This window comes from Stenella coeruleoalba (genome assembly GCF_951394435.1).
Source record: "Stenella coeruleoalba genome assembly, chromosome: 18".
Taxonomy (NCBI): Eukaryota; Metazoa; Chordata; class Mammalia; order Artiodactyla; family Delphinidae; genus Stenella; species Stenella coeruleoalba.
The window spans coordinates 15,722,658-15,739,834 of NC_137164.1; the positions used below are offsets into that span (position 1 = coordinate 15,722,658).

General features: G+C 44.5%; 2 protein-coding genes across 4 annotated transcripts in view; both read left to right on the forward strand.

Annotated features, from left to right (window-relative positions):
• Positions 1–16,133, forward strand: part of TMEM272 (transmembrane protein 272) — a gene marked incomplete at both ends in the record, with an annotated part of 55,475 nt that extends 39,342 nt beyond the window's left edge. The window contains 4 exon segments of the mRNA XM_079903339.1: positions 10,608–10,690; positions 15,790–15,879; positions 15,883–15,898; positions 15,901–16,133. Coding sequence (XP_079759465.1) covers positions 10,608–10,690; positions 15,790–15,879; positions 15,883–15,898; positions 15,901–16,133 — 422 coding nt within the window.
• Positions 1–17,177, forward strand: part of DHRS12 (dehydrogenase/reductase 12) — a 134,620-nt gene that overhangs the window by 68,288 nt on the left and 49,155 nt on the right. Inside the window, exons 7-8 of one of the 3 annotated variants that reach the window (XM_079903092.1) lie at positions 8,824–8,882; positions 10,608–10,690. The gene's annotated coding sequence lies outside the window, so the exon portion shown is untranslated. Of the gene's footprint in view, positions 1–8,823; positions 8,883–10,606; positions 10,691–17,177 lie in introns of those variants that run through there. The other 2 variants (XM_079903093.1, XM_079903095.1) reach the window with 2 other exon arrangements.

Below are 17,177 nucleotides of genomic sequence, written 5' to 3' on the forward strand. Positions count from 1 at the left end.
GATTTGTAGACACACGTGAGTCACACAGAAGTACTTGCTGAATGTTTTAAAAAGACGGAGTTCTGGGACCTGCCCTGGGGAATACTGCTGCAGTATGTCTGCGGTGAGGACACATCTGCTTTTAAAACTCTGTCCCTAGATGATTGTGGTACCTCTTGCCCAGTTTGGGAGCCCCCGGGCGAGAGTTTTCCCAAGGACCCTTCCCAGTTCCTATGCTCCCACGTGGATCAATATGAAAAACGAATGTCAGGCTGTGGTCATTGTCGGCGCTCTGTACATTCTTTTGCTGAATGAATGAGTAAATATTTCCATTAGTCACATATATTAAATGATCTCAATTATCCAGAAGTATGAAGTTTGAGGAAAGGTTGAGGAGGTGGGAAACTCCTTGAGTAGCCAAAAATCGTTTTCACGTCAGTGAAATTAAACTCACAGCCTTGAATGTTGCTGATGGGAGCCTCCAAGCTCTGCACGTGGAATCTAGCTACGCCTGTTTACAGAGAGGTCTAGCAAGCATGGTGCTCTAGGCTCCGAGTTCATAGCATATTGGAGCAGAAATTAAAAGGGCATCGGAAGGAAAAGAAAAAGACATAGGAATTGTTGCAAACAAAAAGCACCAGGTATTCAAATAGCTTAATGGGGATGGTGCTTCCTTTTGGGGTGATGAAAATGTTTCGGAACTAGATACAGGTGATCGTTACACGTCATTGTGAATACGTTAAATGCCACTGAATTGTTCCCTTTAAAATGGTTCTTCGTTTTTTTTTTACATCTTTATTGGAGTATAATTGCTTTACAATGTTGTGTTAGTTTCTGCTGTACAATAAAGTGAGTCAGCTATATGTATACATAAATCCCCATATCCCCTCCCTCTTGAGCCACCCTCCCACCCTCCCTGTCTCACCCACCTAGGTCATCACAAAGCATCTAGCTGATCTCCCTGTGCTATGCAGCAGCTTCCCACTAGCTAGCTATTTTACATTTGGTAGTGTATATATGTCAGTGGTACTCTCTCACTTCGTCCCAGCTTCCCCTTCCCCCTCTGTGTTCTCAAGTCCGTTCTCTATGTCTGCGTCTTTATTCCTGCTCTGCCGCTAGGTTCATCATTACCTAAAATGGTTCATTTTGTGTTATGTGAATTTCACCTCGATTTTTAAAAAAAATCGACAATACTAAACCCAAAAATGAATATAAAAACAGTACTCTTAGGTTTGTAACAAGTGAAAGCTGACAGCTTGATAGGAAATAAAAGAACAAAATAAAATTCTCAAGTTTGCACAGAATTCGTATAGCCAAGTAGTCTGGGGCGATCTAGTGTCAGGGCAAACAATTCAGCCGGTTCAGCAGGCCCTGAAGCTGTCATCATTATAGGGCAATTTGAAAGTGAACATTTATTATACGGCTCCCCTTTATCAAGAAGAGTTACAAGGTGTCAGGTATACCCTGCTTAAGAGTTCCCCGTAAGAAAATGTCCTATGCAAAAATCTACTGGTAAAAGATAGATTTTTTTTTTATCGAGTAAAAAGTAAGCTTTTGGAACCTGTGATTCAGTTATCTGAATAATGAACTTAACCAAAACAATTCACTCGCTAACGTGGCTGCATAAATGAGGCAAGATCCCACAAGGCCAATTCCCATAGCGGTATATTAAAATCGCTACATCCGCTGCCTGCAGTGGGTATCAAGGAATTACCGCTAAATTGTTAATAGAGTGTCCATTTACGGTGATGAACAAGTTTTGGAAATAAAGAGTGGTGATGGTTGCACATGTTTGTGAATGTAATTCGTGCTACTGAATTGTACACTTAACATGGTTAAAATGGCAAAAATTTTTGTTATATATACTTTATCACAATACAAATATTTAAAAATAATTTTTAAACTTCCATAATATTGCCTCCCCCCCCCCCCCGCAAATCACTACATCTGGTAGTTTTACCAACTGTACTGGGGACAATTCTAAAGCCTGAAGAGGGTAACTGTGGTACTGCAGGTCAGTCAGAAAGAAAATCTAGAGGTCCCAGGCAGTGCATGAAGCACACCAGGGAAAGATGCTTTTATTACATTTATTAGGGTCCTTTTGAGCCATCTGTGTGCTGATTGGCTCTGCTGCGATCAGCAGCTGTTTTTATTCATTAGCAATGAGCAGGTGTGTAAGTCATTACTCATGTTCATTTCACAGCTGGACTTTGAATGGAAAAGCAGCTCCTACCCAACAACTCTGGCATCAAGTACTGATATTTAAAGGTCTTTGAGCGAAAAGGTTTTCTTGAGGCTTGGAAAGTACTTCCATCTAATAATGGCTTCAGCGAACATCAGAGATCTCTATAGAGGCAGGCCTCTGTAGGCTGATGATTGGATCAATGTGTGTATTTGATTTTACTCTGATTTCACCCTGAATTTGTAGGTCTCTCTATACCTAGAAATGTTTATTCATTTCAATGGAATACGGTATAGTCATAGAAAAATGCTTTACTTCCTCTGTTTAAGTACCAAGGCCTTCGTGGGAAATAAAATGTCAACTCAAAGCTAAAACTTTCAATGCCATTTAATCAGAAATTTTTTTTTTTTTTTTTTTACCACGGCTGTTTTGCTTTTTCATTTTGGAAAAATCGTTTAATCCAAGAATCATACTTCCACTCATTTCATAGGGATTGTCACATGGACCAACCAAATGTAAGAAAGCCAAGTTTCAGGACTTCCCTGGTGGCGCAGTGGTTAAGAATCCACCTGCCAATGCAGGAGACACAGGTTCGAGCCCTGGTCCGGGAAGATCCCACATGCCGCGGAGCAACTAACCCCGTGCGCCACAACTACTGAGCCTGTGCTCTAGAGCCCACGAGCCATAACTACTGAGCCCACGTGCTACAACTGCTGAAACCCACGCGCCTAGACCCTGTGCTCCACAACAAGAGAAGCCACCGCAATGAGAAGCCCGTGCACCGCAACGAAGACCCAACACAGCCAAAAAAAAAAAAAAAGTGCATGATATATGGTTTTAAATAAAACATTGAAGTGCCATTTTAAGTACTTTATTGACATTATATCACACAGTACTTTACAGGTGGCCTAACTTATGAAAATTAAACATGTAAATATTTTATTCTCCAAAATATGGATAAAAAGTCAGAGTGCTTTTTTTTTAACATCTTTATTGGAGTATAATTGCTTTACAATGTTGTGTTAGTTTCTGCTGTATAACAAAGTGAACCAGCTATACGTATACATATATCCCCATATCCCCTCCCTCTTGCGTCTCCCTCCCACCCTCCCTATCCCACCCCTCTAGGTGGACACAAAGCACCGAGCTTATCTCCCTGTGCTATGCGGCTGCTTCCCACTAGCTATCTGTTTTACATTCGGTAGTGTATATATGTCAGTGCTACTCTCTCACTTCCTCCCAGCTTACCCTTCCACCTCCCTATGTCCTCAAGTCCATTCTCCACGTCTGCATCTTTATTCCAATCCTGCCCCTACGTTCTTCAGAACCATTTTTTCTTTTTTAGATTCCATATATATGTGTTAGCATATGGTATTTGTTTTTCTCTTTCTGATTTACTTCACTCTGTATGACAGACTCTAGGTCCATCCACCTCACTACAAATAACTCAATTTCATTTCTTTTTATGGCTGAGTAATACTCGATTGTACATAGGTGCCACATCTTCTTTATCCATTCATGTCAGTGGACACTTGGGTTGCTTCCATGTCCTGGCTCTTATAAATAGTGCTGCAATGAACATTTTGGTACATGACTCTTTTTGAATTATGGTTTTTTCAGGGTATATGCCCAGTCGTGGGATTGCTGGGTCATATGGTAGTTCTATTTGTAGTTTTTTTAAGGAACCTCCATACTGTTCTCCATAGTGGCTGTATCAATTTACATTCCCACCAACAGTGAAAGAGGGTTCCCTTTTCTCCACACCCTCTCCAGCATTTATTGTTTGTAGATTTTTTGATAATGGCCATCCTGACTGGTGTGAGGTGATACCTCACTGTAGTTTTGATTTGCATTTCTCTAATGATTAATGATGTTGCGCATCCTTTCATGTGTTTGTTGGCAGTCTGTATATCTTCTTTGGAGAAATGTCTATTTAGGTCTTCTGCCCATTTTTGGGTTGGGTTGTTTTTTTGTTATTGAGCTGCATGAGCTGCTTGTATATTTTGGAGATTAATCCTTTGTCAGTTGCTTTGCTTGCAAATATTTTCTCCCATTCTGAGGGTCGTCTTTTTGTCTTGTTTATGGTCTCCTTTGCCGTGCAAAAGCCTTTAAGTTTCATTCGGTCCCATTTGTTTATTTTTGTTTTTATTTCCATTTCTCTAGGAGGTGGGTAAAAAAGGATCTTGCTGTGATTTATGTAATAGAATGTTCAGCCTATGTTTTCCTCTAAGAGTTTTATAGTGTCTGGCTTAACATTTACGTCTTTAATCCATTTTGAGTTTTTTTTTTTTTTTTTTTTTTTTTTTTTTGCTGTATGCGGGCCTCTCACTGTTGTGGCCTCTCCCATTGCGGAGCACAGGCTCCGAACGCGCAGGCTCAGCGGCCATGGCTCACGGGCCCAGCCGCTCCACGGCATGTGGGATCTTCCCAGACCGGGGCACGAACCCACGTCCCCTGCATCAGCAGGTGGACTCTCAACCACTGTGCCACCAGGGAAGCCCCTTCTCTAAATGTTAGATAGATTTTGCCTGTGAAGCCATTTGGTCCTGGGCTTTTGTTTTTTGGAAGATTTTTAATCACAGTTTCGATTTCAGTGCTTGTGATTGGTCTGTTTATACTTTCTATTTCTTCCTGGTTCAGTCTTGGAAGGTTGTGCTTTTCTCAGAATTTGTTCATTTCTTCCAGGTTGTCCATTTTATTGGCATATTGTTGCTTGTAGTAATCTGTCATGATCCTTTGTATTTCTGCAGTGTCAGTTGTTACTTCTCCTTTTTCATTTCTAATTCTGTTGATGTGAGTCTTCTCCCTTTCTTTTTGATGAGTCTAGCTAATGGTTTATCAATTTTGTTTATCTTCTCAAAGAACCAGCTTTTAGTTTTATTGATCTTTGCTATTGTTTCCTTCATTTCTTTTTCATTTATTTCTGATCTGATCTTTATGATTTCTTTCCTTCTGCTAGCTTTGGGGTTTTTTGTTGTTGTTCTTCTTCTTTCTGTAAATGCTTTAGGTGTGAGGTTAGGTTGTTTATTTGAGATTTTTCATGTTTCTTGAGGTAAGATTGTATTGCTATAAACTTCCCTCTTAGAACTGCTTTTGCTGCATTCCATAGGTTTTGGATTGTCATGTTTTCATTGTCATTTGTTTCTAGGTATTTTTTGATTTCCTTTTAGATTTCTTCAGTGATCTCTTGGTTATTCAGTAGCATATTGTTTAGCCTTCATGTGTTTGTATTTTTTACAGGTTTTTTTCCTGTAATTGATATCTAGTCTCATAACATTGTGGTTGGAAAAGGTACTTGATACAATTTCAGTTTTCTTAAATTTACCAAGGCTTGATTTGTGACCCAAGATATGGTCTATTCTGGAGAATGTTCCATGAGCAGTTGAGAAGAAAATGTATTCTGTTGTTTTTGGATGGCATGTCCATAAATATCAATTAAATCCATCTTGTTTAATGTGTCATTTAAAGCTTGTGTTTCCTTATTTATTTTCATTTTGGTTGATCTGTCCATTGGTGAAAGTGGGATGTTAAAGTCCCCTACTATGATTGTGTTACTGTCAATTTCCCCTTTTATGGCTGTTAGCATTTGCCTTATGTATTGAGGTACTCCGTTTGCCTTATGTATTGGGTGCATAAATATTTACAATTGTTATCTTTTTATTGGATTGATCCCTTGATCATTATGTAGTGTCCTTCTTTGTCTCTTGTAATAGTCTTTATTTTAAAGTCTATTTCGTCTGATATGAGACTTGCTACTCTGGCTTTCTTTTGATTTCCATTTGCAAGGAATATATTTTTCCATCCCCTCACTTTCAGTCTGTATGTGTCCTTAGGTCTGAAGTGGGTCTCTTGTAGACAGCATATATATGGGTCCTGTTTTTGTATCCACTCAGCCAGTCTATATCTTTTGGTTGGAGCATTTAATCCATTTACATTTAAGGTAATTATTGATATGTATGTTCCTGTTACCATTTTCTTAATTGTTTTGGATTTGTTTTTGTAGGATTTTTCCTTCTCTGTGTTTCCTGCCTAGAGAAGTTCCTTTAGCATTTGTTGTAAAGGTGGTTTGGTGGTGCTGAATTCTCTTAACTTTTGCTTGTCTGTAAAGGTTTTAATTTCTCCGTTGAATCTGAATGAGGTCCTTGCTGGGTAGAGTAATCTTGGTGGTAGGTTTTTCCCTTTCATCACTTTAAATATGTCCTGCCACTATCTTCTGGCTTGTGGAGTTTCTGCTGAAAGATCAGTTGTTAACCTTATGGGGAGTCCCTTGTATGTTATTTGTTGCTTTTCCCTTGCTGCTTTTAATATTTTTTCTTTGTATTTAATTTTTGATAGTTTGATTAATATGTCTTGACATGTTTCTCCTTGGATTTATCCTGTATGGGACTCTTTGTGCTTCCTGGACTTGATTGACTATTTCCTTTCCCATGTTAGGGAAGTTATCAACAATAATCTCTTCAAATATTTTCTCAGACACTTTCTTTTTCTCTTCTTCTTCTGGGACCGCTATAATTTGAATGTTGGTGCATTTAATGTTGTCCCAGAGGTCTCTGAGACTGTCCTCAGTTCTTTGCATTCTTTTTTCTTTATTCTGCTCTGCAGTAGTTATTTCCACTATTTTATCTTCCAGGTCACTTATCCGTTGTTCTGCCTCAGTTATTCTGCTATTGATTCCTTCTAGAGAATTTTTAATTTCATTTACTGAGCTGTTCATCATTATTTGTTTGTTCTTTAGTTCTTCTAGGTCCTTGTTAAACGTTTCTTGTATTTTCTCCATTCTATTTCCAAGATTTTGGATCATCTTTACTCTCATTACTCTGAATTCTTTTTCAGGTAGACTGCCTATTTCCTCTTCATTTGTTTGGTCTGGTGGGTTTTTACCTTGCTCCTTCATTTGTTGTGTGTTTCTCTGTCTTCTCATTTTGTTTAACTTACTGTGTTTGGGGGTCTCCTTTTCACAGGCTGCAGGTTCGTAGTTCCCGTTGTTTTTGGTGTCTGCCCCCAGTGGCTAAGGTTGGTTCAGTGGCTTCTGTAGGCCTCCTGGTGGAGGGGACTGGTGCCTGTGTTCTGGTGGGTTGGGCTGGATCTTGTCTTTCTGGTGGGCAGGGCTATGTCTGGTGGTGTGTTTTGGGGTGTCTGTGACCTTATTATGATTTTAGGCAGCCTTTCTGCTAATGGGTGGGGTTGTGTTCCTGTCTTGCCAGTTGTTTGGCATGGGGTGGTTGGGTGGAGCTGGGTCTTAGCGTTGAGATGGAGATCTCTGGGAGAGCTCTTGCTGATTGATATTACGTGGAGCTGGGAGGTCTCTGGTAGTCCAATATCCTGAACTTGGCTCTCCCACCTCAGAGGCTCAGGCCTGACAGCCAGACCAGAGTACTGAGACCCTGTCAGCCACATGGCTCAGAAGAAAAGGGAGAAAAAAAAGAAAGAGAAAAAAATTATTAACATTTTAAAAATTAAAAAATAATTATAATTTTTTAAAAAGAGAGCAACCATACCATTAAACAAATCCACCAATGATAACAAGCACTAAAAACTATACTAAGATAAACATAAAAATCAGAAACAAATCAGTCACAGATAGCAAACCCCAAGTCTACAGTTGCTCCCAAAGTCCACCTCTTCAATTTGGGATGATTGGTTGTCTATTCATGTATTCCACAGATGCAGGTACATCGAGTTGACTGTGGAGATTTCATCCGCTGCTCCTGAGGCTGCTGGGAGAGATTTCCCTTTCTCTTCTTTGTTCGCACAGCTCCTGGGGTTCAGCTTTTGTTTTGGCCCCGCCTCTGCATGTAGGTCGCTGGGCGTCTGTTCTCGCCCAGACAGTACGGGGTTAAAGGAGCAGCTGATTCAGGGGCTCTGGCTCACTCAGGCCTGGGGGAGGGAGGGGTACAGATGCGGGGCGAGCCTGCGGCAACAGAGGCCAGCATGACATTGCAACAGCCTGAGGCGCACTGTGTGTTCTTCTGGGGAAATTGTCCCTAGGTCACGGGACCCTGGCAGTGGCGGGCTGCACAGGCTCCCAGGGTGGGTGTGGATGGTGACCTGTGCTTGTGCAGGATTGGTGGTGGCTGCAGCCGCAGCATTAGCGTTTCATGCCCGTCTCTGGGGTCCAAGCTGATAGCCGTGGCTCGCACCCATCTCCGGAGCTTGGTTAGGTGGTGCTCTGCGTTCTGTGGGCAGACAGAGGAGGAATCCCCTCTCCTCGTGCACCCCAAAACAATGGTCTCTTGCGTCTTCGGCAGCCCCAGACATTTTCCCGGACTCCCTCCCAGCTAGCTGTGGCGCACTAGTCCCCTTCAGGCTGTGTTCCTGCAGCCAACCCCAGTCCCCTCCCTGGAATCTGACCTCTGAAGCCCGAGCCTCAGCTCCCAGCCCCCGCCCACCCCAGCGGGTGAGCAGACAATCCTCTTGGGCTGGTGAGTGCCGGTCGGCAGCGATCCTCTGTGTGGGAATCTCTCCGCTTTGCCTTCCGCACCCCAGTTGCTGCGCTCTCCTCCATGGCTCTGAAGCTTCCCCCCCACCACCCCTGTCTCCGGCTGCGAAGGGGCCTCCTAGTGTGTGGAAACCTTTCCTCCTTCACAGCTCCCTCCCACTGGTGCAGGTCCCGTCCCTATTCTTTTGTCTCTGTTTTTTCTTTTTTCTTTTGCCCTACCCAGGTACGTGGGGAGCTTCTTGCCTTTTGGGAAGTCTGAGGTCTTCTGCCAGCGTTCAGTAGGTGTGCAGTAGGAGTTGTTCTACATGTAGATGTATTTCAGATGTATTTGTGGGGAGGAAGGTGATCTCCACGTCTTACTCCTCCACCATCTTGAAGGTCCCCCTAAACAGAAGAGTTTAATTCTACAGTGAGAATCCCCTTTCTTGGGTTCTGCTGACAAACGTATTGGTCAGGGTGACTTAACTATGCTGCAGGAACAAATCAATCCTGGAATCTCAGTGGCCTAATACTACAAAGGTTTATTTCTTTAAAAGTTTTTTAAATTTAATATTTATTTTACATTGAGTATAATATTTTTATTTTATAGTTGATTTACAATGTTATGTTAGTTTCAGGTGTACAACAAAGTGATTCAGTTATACATACACATATATCCACTCTTTTTCATATTCTTTTTCCCTATAGGTTATTACAAAATGCTGAGTAGAGTTCCCTGTGCTATACAGTAGGTCATTGTTGATTACAGAGGTTTATTTCTTGCTCATGCAAATTCCAACGTGGATCAGGACCCTCTCCAGGGCTCCCCAAGGCTCCCCCAAGTGACGTGATGATGTAAAACTCTAAGCTGCTTCAGTCTTGAGCACTAACCATCTCAGCCCATGGTTTCTACATGGTCGAAGCAGGGGAAGAAAACGAAGGATCATGTGTCAGTTTTTAAATGCTTTGGCCCCAAAATGCCTCATAGCCTGTTGGCTAGCACAAGTCCCACAGTCCTGGGTACCCACAAGGGGGCTGGGAAATGTGAGGGGCACGTACTGAACAGTTAATGTCTCTGCACAGCCAAGACATGTGTTAGGACCCATCCGAAGACTGGTCGTTGGAGCCAGACTGGTCACTGAGGGAAATGGGAATTGCTTTCTTATATTTTAAATAATACATCATATCATCATTGGTTAAATAGGCCAAGAGACAAAGCCCTGAGAAAAGTAGAGAGAAAGCATTGCTATGGTGAGAAAAATCACCGTAAGAAAGGGTGTGGGTTTGGTAGTTTTCCAATACGGTGACTAAGGATTTGTCAGTAAACACGTGTCCCAGCTTGGGGTTGGGTGAGTGAATTGGTCAGTGATGATCATGTGTTGCCTGCAACAAATATAGCACAGGATTCTGCACACGGAGGAAGTGTCCTCTTCTGGCAAATCCCCACCCTGTGGGCCCTGGAAGCAGGGTAAACGGGAGCCTTATATTACACAGTGGATGCATTCTGGGGACGTGACCCATAAATTGGATCTTGTTTTAAGCAAGTGCCTAGATAGGGACTTCCCTGGTGGTGCAGCGGTTAAGACTCCGTGCTTCCACTGCAGGGGGCACGGGTTCAATCCCTGGTTGGGGAACTAACCATATGCTGCACGGTGTGGCCAAAAAAAAAAAAAGCCTGGATATTTAAAGGGATTCTTTGGATCCTTTGGTAAAATGAATCATTGATTGGAAACACGGGTTGTTGTTCACTGTTTTCATAAAAGCAAGGCATACCTGTAGCCAGCTAATATCCAGAGTGGTGCAGTGACCTTTGCCCCCAGCTCTGATGTCCAGTGGACTGCCGTTCTGTCCGGTAAGCATGCTGAAGATTGGGTGGCCCGGGAGACTGAGCAGGTTCCCTGAGCAGGGGTCGAGCTTCAGTTTGTGTCATTAACGTTTTGGCTTTTGTAGACATTTACTTCATTTTCCTAACCGGCATTGTGTTCTTGAAAGCATTTCACTCAATCTTCTGTTCTGTCCCCTTTGCAGGAGTGAAGTTTTTGGAGGACTGTCCCGTACACCCCCTCATCCCTCTATACTTGCTACTGGTTGAGATCATCAGGGCCTTAAAGGTAATGTCTATTTATCAGTTGTTTGTAGTTCTTGTTGAAATTTAACTCAAGGCACTGTGGAATGCATCCTTTAATTGTTTGCTAACAGAACAGCTTCCCCTAAGCGCAGGGTTGTTGAAACGACAGGGCCAGGTGGATCCTGATACCTGCCGCAGAGACTTGGATTTTTCCAGATGAGGAATTTTCACCCAGAACTTCCCTCCTGCTGCCCCGAGTTCAATGTGCTAAGTTGTGGCTTTGGTCTGACTACAATTGATGCAGAGAAGTTACCGACTGCCGATTACTTATACCATTGAATTCAGCCATAATCGTGGCCTTTCTCTGTGCTTCTTTTTAAAAAAGTTTCCTGTATAGGGCAGTAGAGTTTGCATCTGGTTAAAATGGGTTCGATTTTAGCAGTTCTTATTTCTGTTTTTAACCATAGCTCTTAGTTCTCAAATGACTAGCATGGAATTTGTTAGCTGCAATCATCAATCACACGTTAAACTCCGATGTTTGGGGGCGACGTCTGTGACTCACAAGCTTATATCAGTCTAGGGAGCTGATTTGCTCATGGGTTGTATTGACATATGTTGAAACAGGAAGAGTGTTGGAAAAAAGAATATCAAAGGTCCTGCATAGTCTGCAGTTAGGTTTTCAAAATTCCAAGCCCAAAGAAATGTCACACCTTCCAAAAGTACCTTAGGTCTACCTCCATTTATTAGTGACCCTTCCCAGCCATCCAAGCCCACCTCAAAGCTTTCTATATCAAAAGCTAGAAAACACGAGTGTCCGTTTTTCCAAAATGGTTTCATAAGAATGAAACAATAACACACACACACACACACACACACACACACACACAAACACACACACACACACACACACACACACACACACACACAAACAGAATCGAGTGCCATATATAGAATTTCATTTGGACCCATTGTCTGATTTCTCTGTCAGCTTCCTTCTGGTGCTGGGGGCCTTCAAAAGAGGCTGCCCAGTGGCACTGGTCATGATATTGATCTGAGACGTCAAAGGAATGTCTTCAAGATGGCTGTTCTCATATGCAGTCGGTGGCCACCAGCTCTATTCTGTCTTGGGAAACATGTCTGATTTGGAGCAAGCATTTGGAGCCTTTTGTGTCTGAGATCACCTCACTGTCAAATACCCTCCTCTTTTGGCAGCGGTCTGGTGGGCAATGTTCTGGAATGTATAAATACAGGATCCTTTCTCTTAACATCCTGATGGGATCTACCTGCGGCTCTGTTTAGCTCCAAGGAAACTCAACGGCTCTTAGATCAACAGGGCTGCCTGTGTGGCCCCAGAGTGTTAGAAGAAAGCTCTGATGGATTGAGTGCCATAGCGGTGCTCAAAACAAGGGCAGAGTTTTCAGCAGTAATTACCTCTGCCCCACCCTGTCTCGTTGGACTACCTCATGATCAGGTAGAGCAAGGTAGAACTTACCTTTAGAGATACTACCGTCCATGGAGTCTGTTCCTCTTAATAACAGCAAGCTTTTCCTTTATGAAAGCCAGCCCAGAGCCCAAAGGTAATTTATTTTAATGAACAAACCAGGGCCCTAATAAGCAGCATTGATTTTTTTCCTGGCAATCTAGAACTGTTTGAAGCCAAATTAAATTTTTGTGCTCATCACAGCGAGGCAATACACAGTGAATCCACAACCATGAGAGCAATAGCAAACAGGCTTATAGAATTCCCGGGCAGAGAGGTTTACTAGTGAGGCCGGTGCTTTCTATTTAACCCCCGTGGAACACTGCAGCATCTCTGAGATGCATCAGACGGCACCACCGTATTGCATTGTATTGAAGAGAAGTGGGTGGACATTTCCGAGGGTCACCTAAGAACTGACGATCATGACCCCTTAGAAGATCCTGAAATGAATTTAGTAGGTTGTGATCACTTTAAAAAAATAGAATAGGGCTTCCCTGGTGGCGCAGTGGTTGAGAGTCTGCCTGCCGATGGAGGGGACACGGGTTTGCGCCCCGGTCTGGGAAGATCCCACATGCCGCGGAGCGGCTGGGCCCGTGAGCCATGGCCGCTGAGCCTGCGCTTCCGGAGCCTGTGCTCCGCAACGGGAGAGGCCACAACAGTGAGAGGCCCACGTACCGTGAAAACAAACAAACAAACAAAAAATAGAATAGAAAATATTAGTGCCTGATAAGTATCGTGTGATATACATGCACACGTGTGTGTATGGTAAGGTGACCATGTAATTTATCATCCCAACTGGGACACTGTTGAGAGTACAGGGGGGCTTTAATAATAGTCACGCCAGGAAAACAGCATAACTGGCACCTCTCTGAGCCAGCCAGGGCATACGCTTACCCGATTACTAGGCTGTGACGTAAAGTGTGTTTGTTACTGAGCACCGTGTTGAAAAAAAGTTTCAAAACCACTGACTTAGTGGCCGTTTGTCTACCTAACACTCCACTTCATCTTCCAGGACCCCACTTCTTAGTAATAATCGCTACCACCCCATGAGCACTTGCTATGTGCCAGGTGCCGTGCTAAGGGCCTGGCCCCCATTTTGAACGTATTCAGTTCTCACAATGCCCCTTTGAGGCAGGTCCTTGTATCAGAAAGGATTTTTTGAATATAAGGAACAAAAAATCAGCTCTGGCTAACCTGAGAGGTAATTTGTTAAAAAAGCTCGCAACTTCAAAGGTTGGTGAAAGGAAGGAACCAGGTGGCTCCAGGAAGCGTGGGCTGTGAGACCCGGGCAGTTGCTCTGGGCCAGCAGTGAAGTGAAATGAACCCCAGAGAGTTCCTCTCTCTTGGCATCAGGTGCCCACAAACCAGTCCTGGGAAGGTGGCTAGGTCCCTGGACCTTGGGTGCCAGGCTGACCCTGGTGTGGAGAAGGCGCCTCCAGGGAGGACAGGCCCTGGGATTTCCCCCTCCAGATGCACGTGACAGTGGGGGCCAGCCCCCAGGGAATGGGACCCTACTAGGAAGGGAAATGGTGCTGAGTAACTGAACCCCGAGCTGCGCTGTCAGCTCCAGCTTACAGATGGGGGAACTGAAGCGGAAAGGTTGCTTCTCTTGGGTTTCCACAGGGTAAATGGCTGAGCTCCTGTGCAGCCCACGCCTGCCCGAGCTCATAGTCCTTCTCTTCGGCTGCCCTGCTCCTCCCAACTGGTTTTCTCCTGTTTCCCAAACCCACCACCCTTCATCTTTGCCATGCCACTCACATTCCCACCTCTCCCTGCTCACAGGGGCTCAGAATATACCCCCTCTTCCAGGAAGCCCTCCCTGGATGCATCAGCTCTATGTGAGTGGCTCTCTGGACCCCTTTAAGCCCTCACTTCCTTTTTCTTATGTTCTGCCTCCCAACCAGGCTACAAATCTTATTCCTAGAAAGCCTGGGAAACTGGACCATTTGGGAGCACTTTCCCAGTTTAGGAAAAAACCCCTGTGCAGGGAGATCAGCTCTGTGCTTTGTGACCACCTAGAGGGGTGGGATAGGGAGGGTGGGAGGGAGGGAGACGCAAGAGGGAAGAGATATGGGAACATATGTATAACTGATTCACTTTGTTATAAAGCAGAAACTAACAACCATTGTAAAGCAATTATACTCCAATAAACATGTTAAAAAAACCCAACAAACAAACAAACAAACAAACAAAACCCTGTGACTTAATAGCTTTGATTTAAGCACCTGGGTAGTATGGTGTAGATGGTGGTCAGAGGTGTGGACCGACATCCATCTCATCCTTTTACTCACTGTGGACCTGGGTGAAGTGACTTAACTTCTCTGAGCCTTAGTTTTCTCATCCACAAACCAGGGATAATAATATACAGCCCCTAGGTTAGCATAAGCATTAAATGAGATCATACAGGCCAAATGCTGGCCTAATCACTTCACTTAGGTTTCGTTATCTTTCATAAGTGATAACTTTTCAGTGTAGAAAATAAGAGAATACAGATAAGCACAAAGAAGATTTCTAACCCAGTAAAGAGAGATACTGGAATCCTTCCTGGAGGAGGTGATACCTGTCTGGATGTTTATGAAAGAGTCAGGCTGGGGAGCAGAGGGGTCCCAGGATAGCATGAGCACACAGTCCGGGCATGGAGATGAGAAGCAGCCCCATACTGTTGGAACGTCAAGCACAGGACTTCTCTGATGGGCCACACCCCACACATGTGCTGGGCTGGGTGTACAGCAGTGAACCAAGAATAGCTGGACCCTGCCCTTCCGTTCTAGTAGGGGAGAACTACTGGAGGTACACCCAGCATGGTCGCTGTTGATTGGTTATATCGGGTGAGGAGCTGGGAGCATCCCTGGTTTCTAGCTTGGACATGTCACCAAATGAATACGGAAGATTGAGTTATGTTTTTAACATACTGAGCCTGAGGCCTGAGGATATTCAGTGGAACTTCTGAGTCTGAGAGACACAGGAGGGCTTGGTGGGAAGGGCACCTCCCAGCTTTGGCTGAAGACACACCTGGTGTTATGCTCTGGCTCTTCCACTTTTGACCCACATGACCTTGGCCAACTCGTTCACCCAACTGGTCCTCAATTCCTTTGTTTCTAAAGTGAGGAAAGTGGTGTGCATTCCATAGGGTTGTTTTACATAGAACAATACGCCTAAAAATACTTCGTGTCTGTATTAGTCAGCTCAGGCTGCCTTAACAAGATTCCACAGACGGGGCAGCTTAAACAACTACCATTTAGTTGGGATCGGGGAGGAGGGCACTTCCAGATGATGACCAGATCCCGGGGGTGGTCACTGGAGGGAGGCAGAGCAGGTCACTGGAGCCAGGGGGTGCCAAGGAACTGACCTCAAGGCTAAGGAAGCAAACCAGAGCAACAGGGAGACTCTGGGCGCAGAGATGAACTTCAGTCAACGAATCCCGTGTCCAAAGCAATTCACACATCTATAGAATGCCACCAAGGACGCTGAGGATTGATGCCTTCATTCTCGCCAGTTCTCATTCTTCCAAATGAAATTTCACTCCTTGGCAGCATTTCCAACTCCAGTGTGTGCACTTTTCCTAATGAATCTTTCTCTGTTTCTCTCCTACCTTCTGTCCCCTCTCCTCCCCCTCCTTTGTTGCTCTGCCCTCCAACCCCTGGCTCCCTACCACGGCCCAGATGTCTCTCCTACTGTACAACCCCACCAGGATGAGGCGGCTTCTGTCCAAGGCCGTGGTGATTGACGATGATGACGACGATGTATATCCCTAGAGGCAGAACGCACACAAAATTACATCCACCTTCTCAGCCTCTTCCTCTTCCTCTGGTTCTTTCTGGGAAATTACTGGGTCTTTTCTGTTTACCTGCCAGATTTTATTCCACCTTTCCAGCAGCCTCAGGATTACTGTGACAAAACCCTGTACCTCTTTGCAGTGGGTGTCCTCATGCTGGGCTTACTTGTGCTGGGCAGCAGCTGTGTCCACGTGTGGTCCAGGTGGAGGCCTGCTGCTGAGGAAGACTGAGAACCAGTCCCTCCAGCACATGCACGCACACATGCGTACATGCACAAGTATGCACAGGCACACACACACATATACACGTGCACAAATACACAGGCAACACATACACATGCACAAATACATGCACACACACACATATACACATGCACAGATATGCATACACACATATACACATGCACAAATACAGGTACATGCACATATACACATGCACACACACACATGCACAGATACACAGGCACACACACATATACACATGGACAAATACACACATGCACACGCACACACATACATGCACATACACATACACAGACACATACACACACACACACTGTTGCAGGAGAAGGGCACGCTGTGAAAGCAATAAAACCTTCCCCGCAGGCATTTAAGACCCACCAACATGCTGAGTGCTCTAGCAGGCCAGAGAGATGCCAAAGACATGCTGGCCTGCCTGGGTCTAGGAAAGGCACATTTACTCTTTTCAGAGTGAGGATTTTGTATTCATAAGAGTTTTCAAAGGGGTTTTTTTTTTTTTGAAGGGATGAGGCAAAGAATGGGAGACCTTTTCAAATCACAGTTGCAGTTCCAATGACTGTTAGGAGAGAGAGGTTTGTTGTTGTTACTGCTGCTACTGCTGGGTTGTCATTCAGCCACGACACCTTGAAGTTATAGAAAGAGCATGGACTTTCACACACGACACAGCTCTACTCGCTATGATGACTTTTGTTACGAGAAGGAGAACAGTGCTCTTATTTAACGAGTCCACCTGCCTTTGGGGAAAGTTAAGGAGCCTCTCTCCCAACCCCAGACCAGCTGGGTTTGCGCTGACGGGTGGGGCCTCCCAAGGGCAGCTGTAAAATCTGCCAAGGTCGAGGAAGTAGATTCCTGCTCGAAGCTGTGGTCTGGCCCGCTAGCCGGGCATCCAGAGACAGCGTCGCTTTCACAGCGTGTTCTGTGCTGCTGCAGATCCTTTGCTTGGCCTTGAGTCTGCTTCCTTCCCTGGTTATCTGTGTACATCTCTGTGGTTCGCTGATGACATAAACCAGTCTA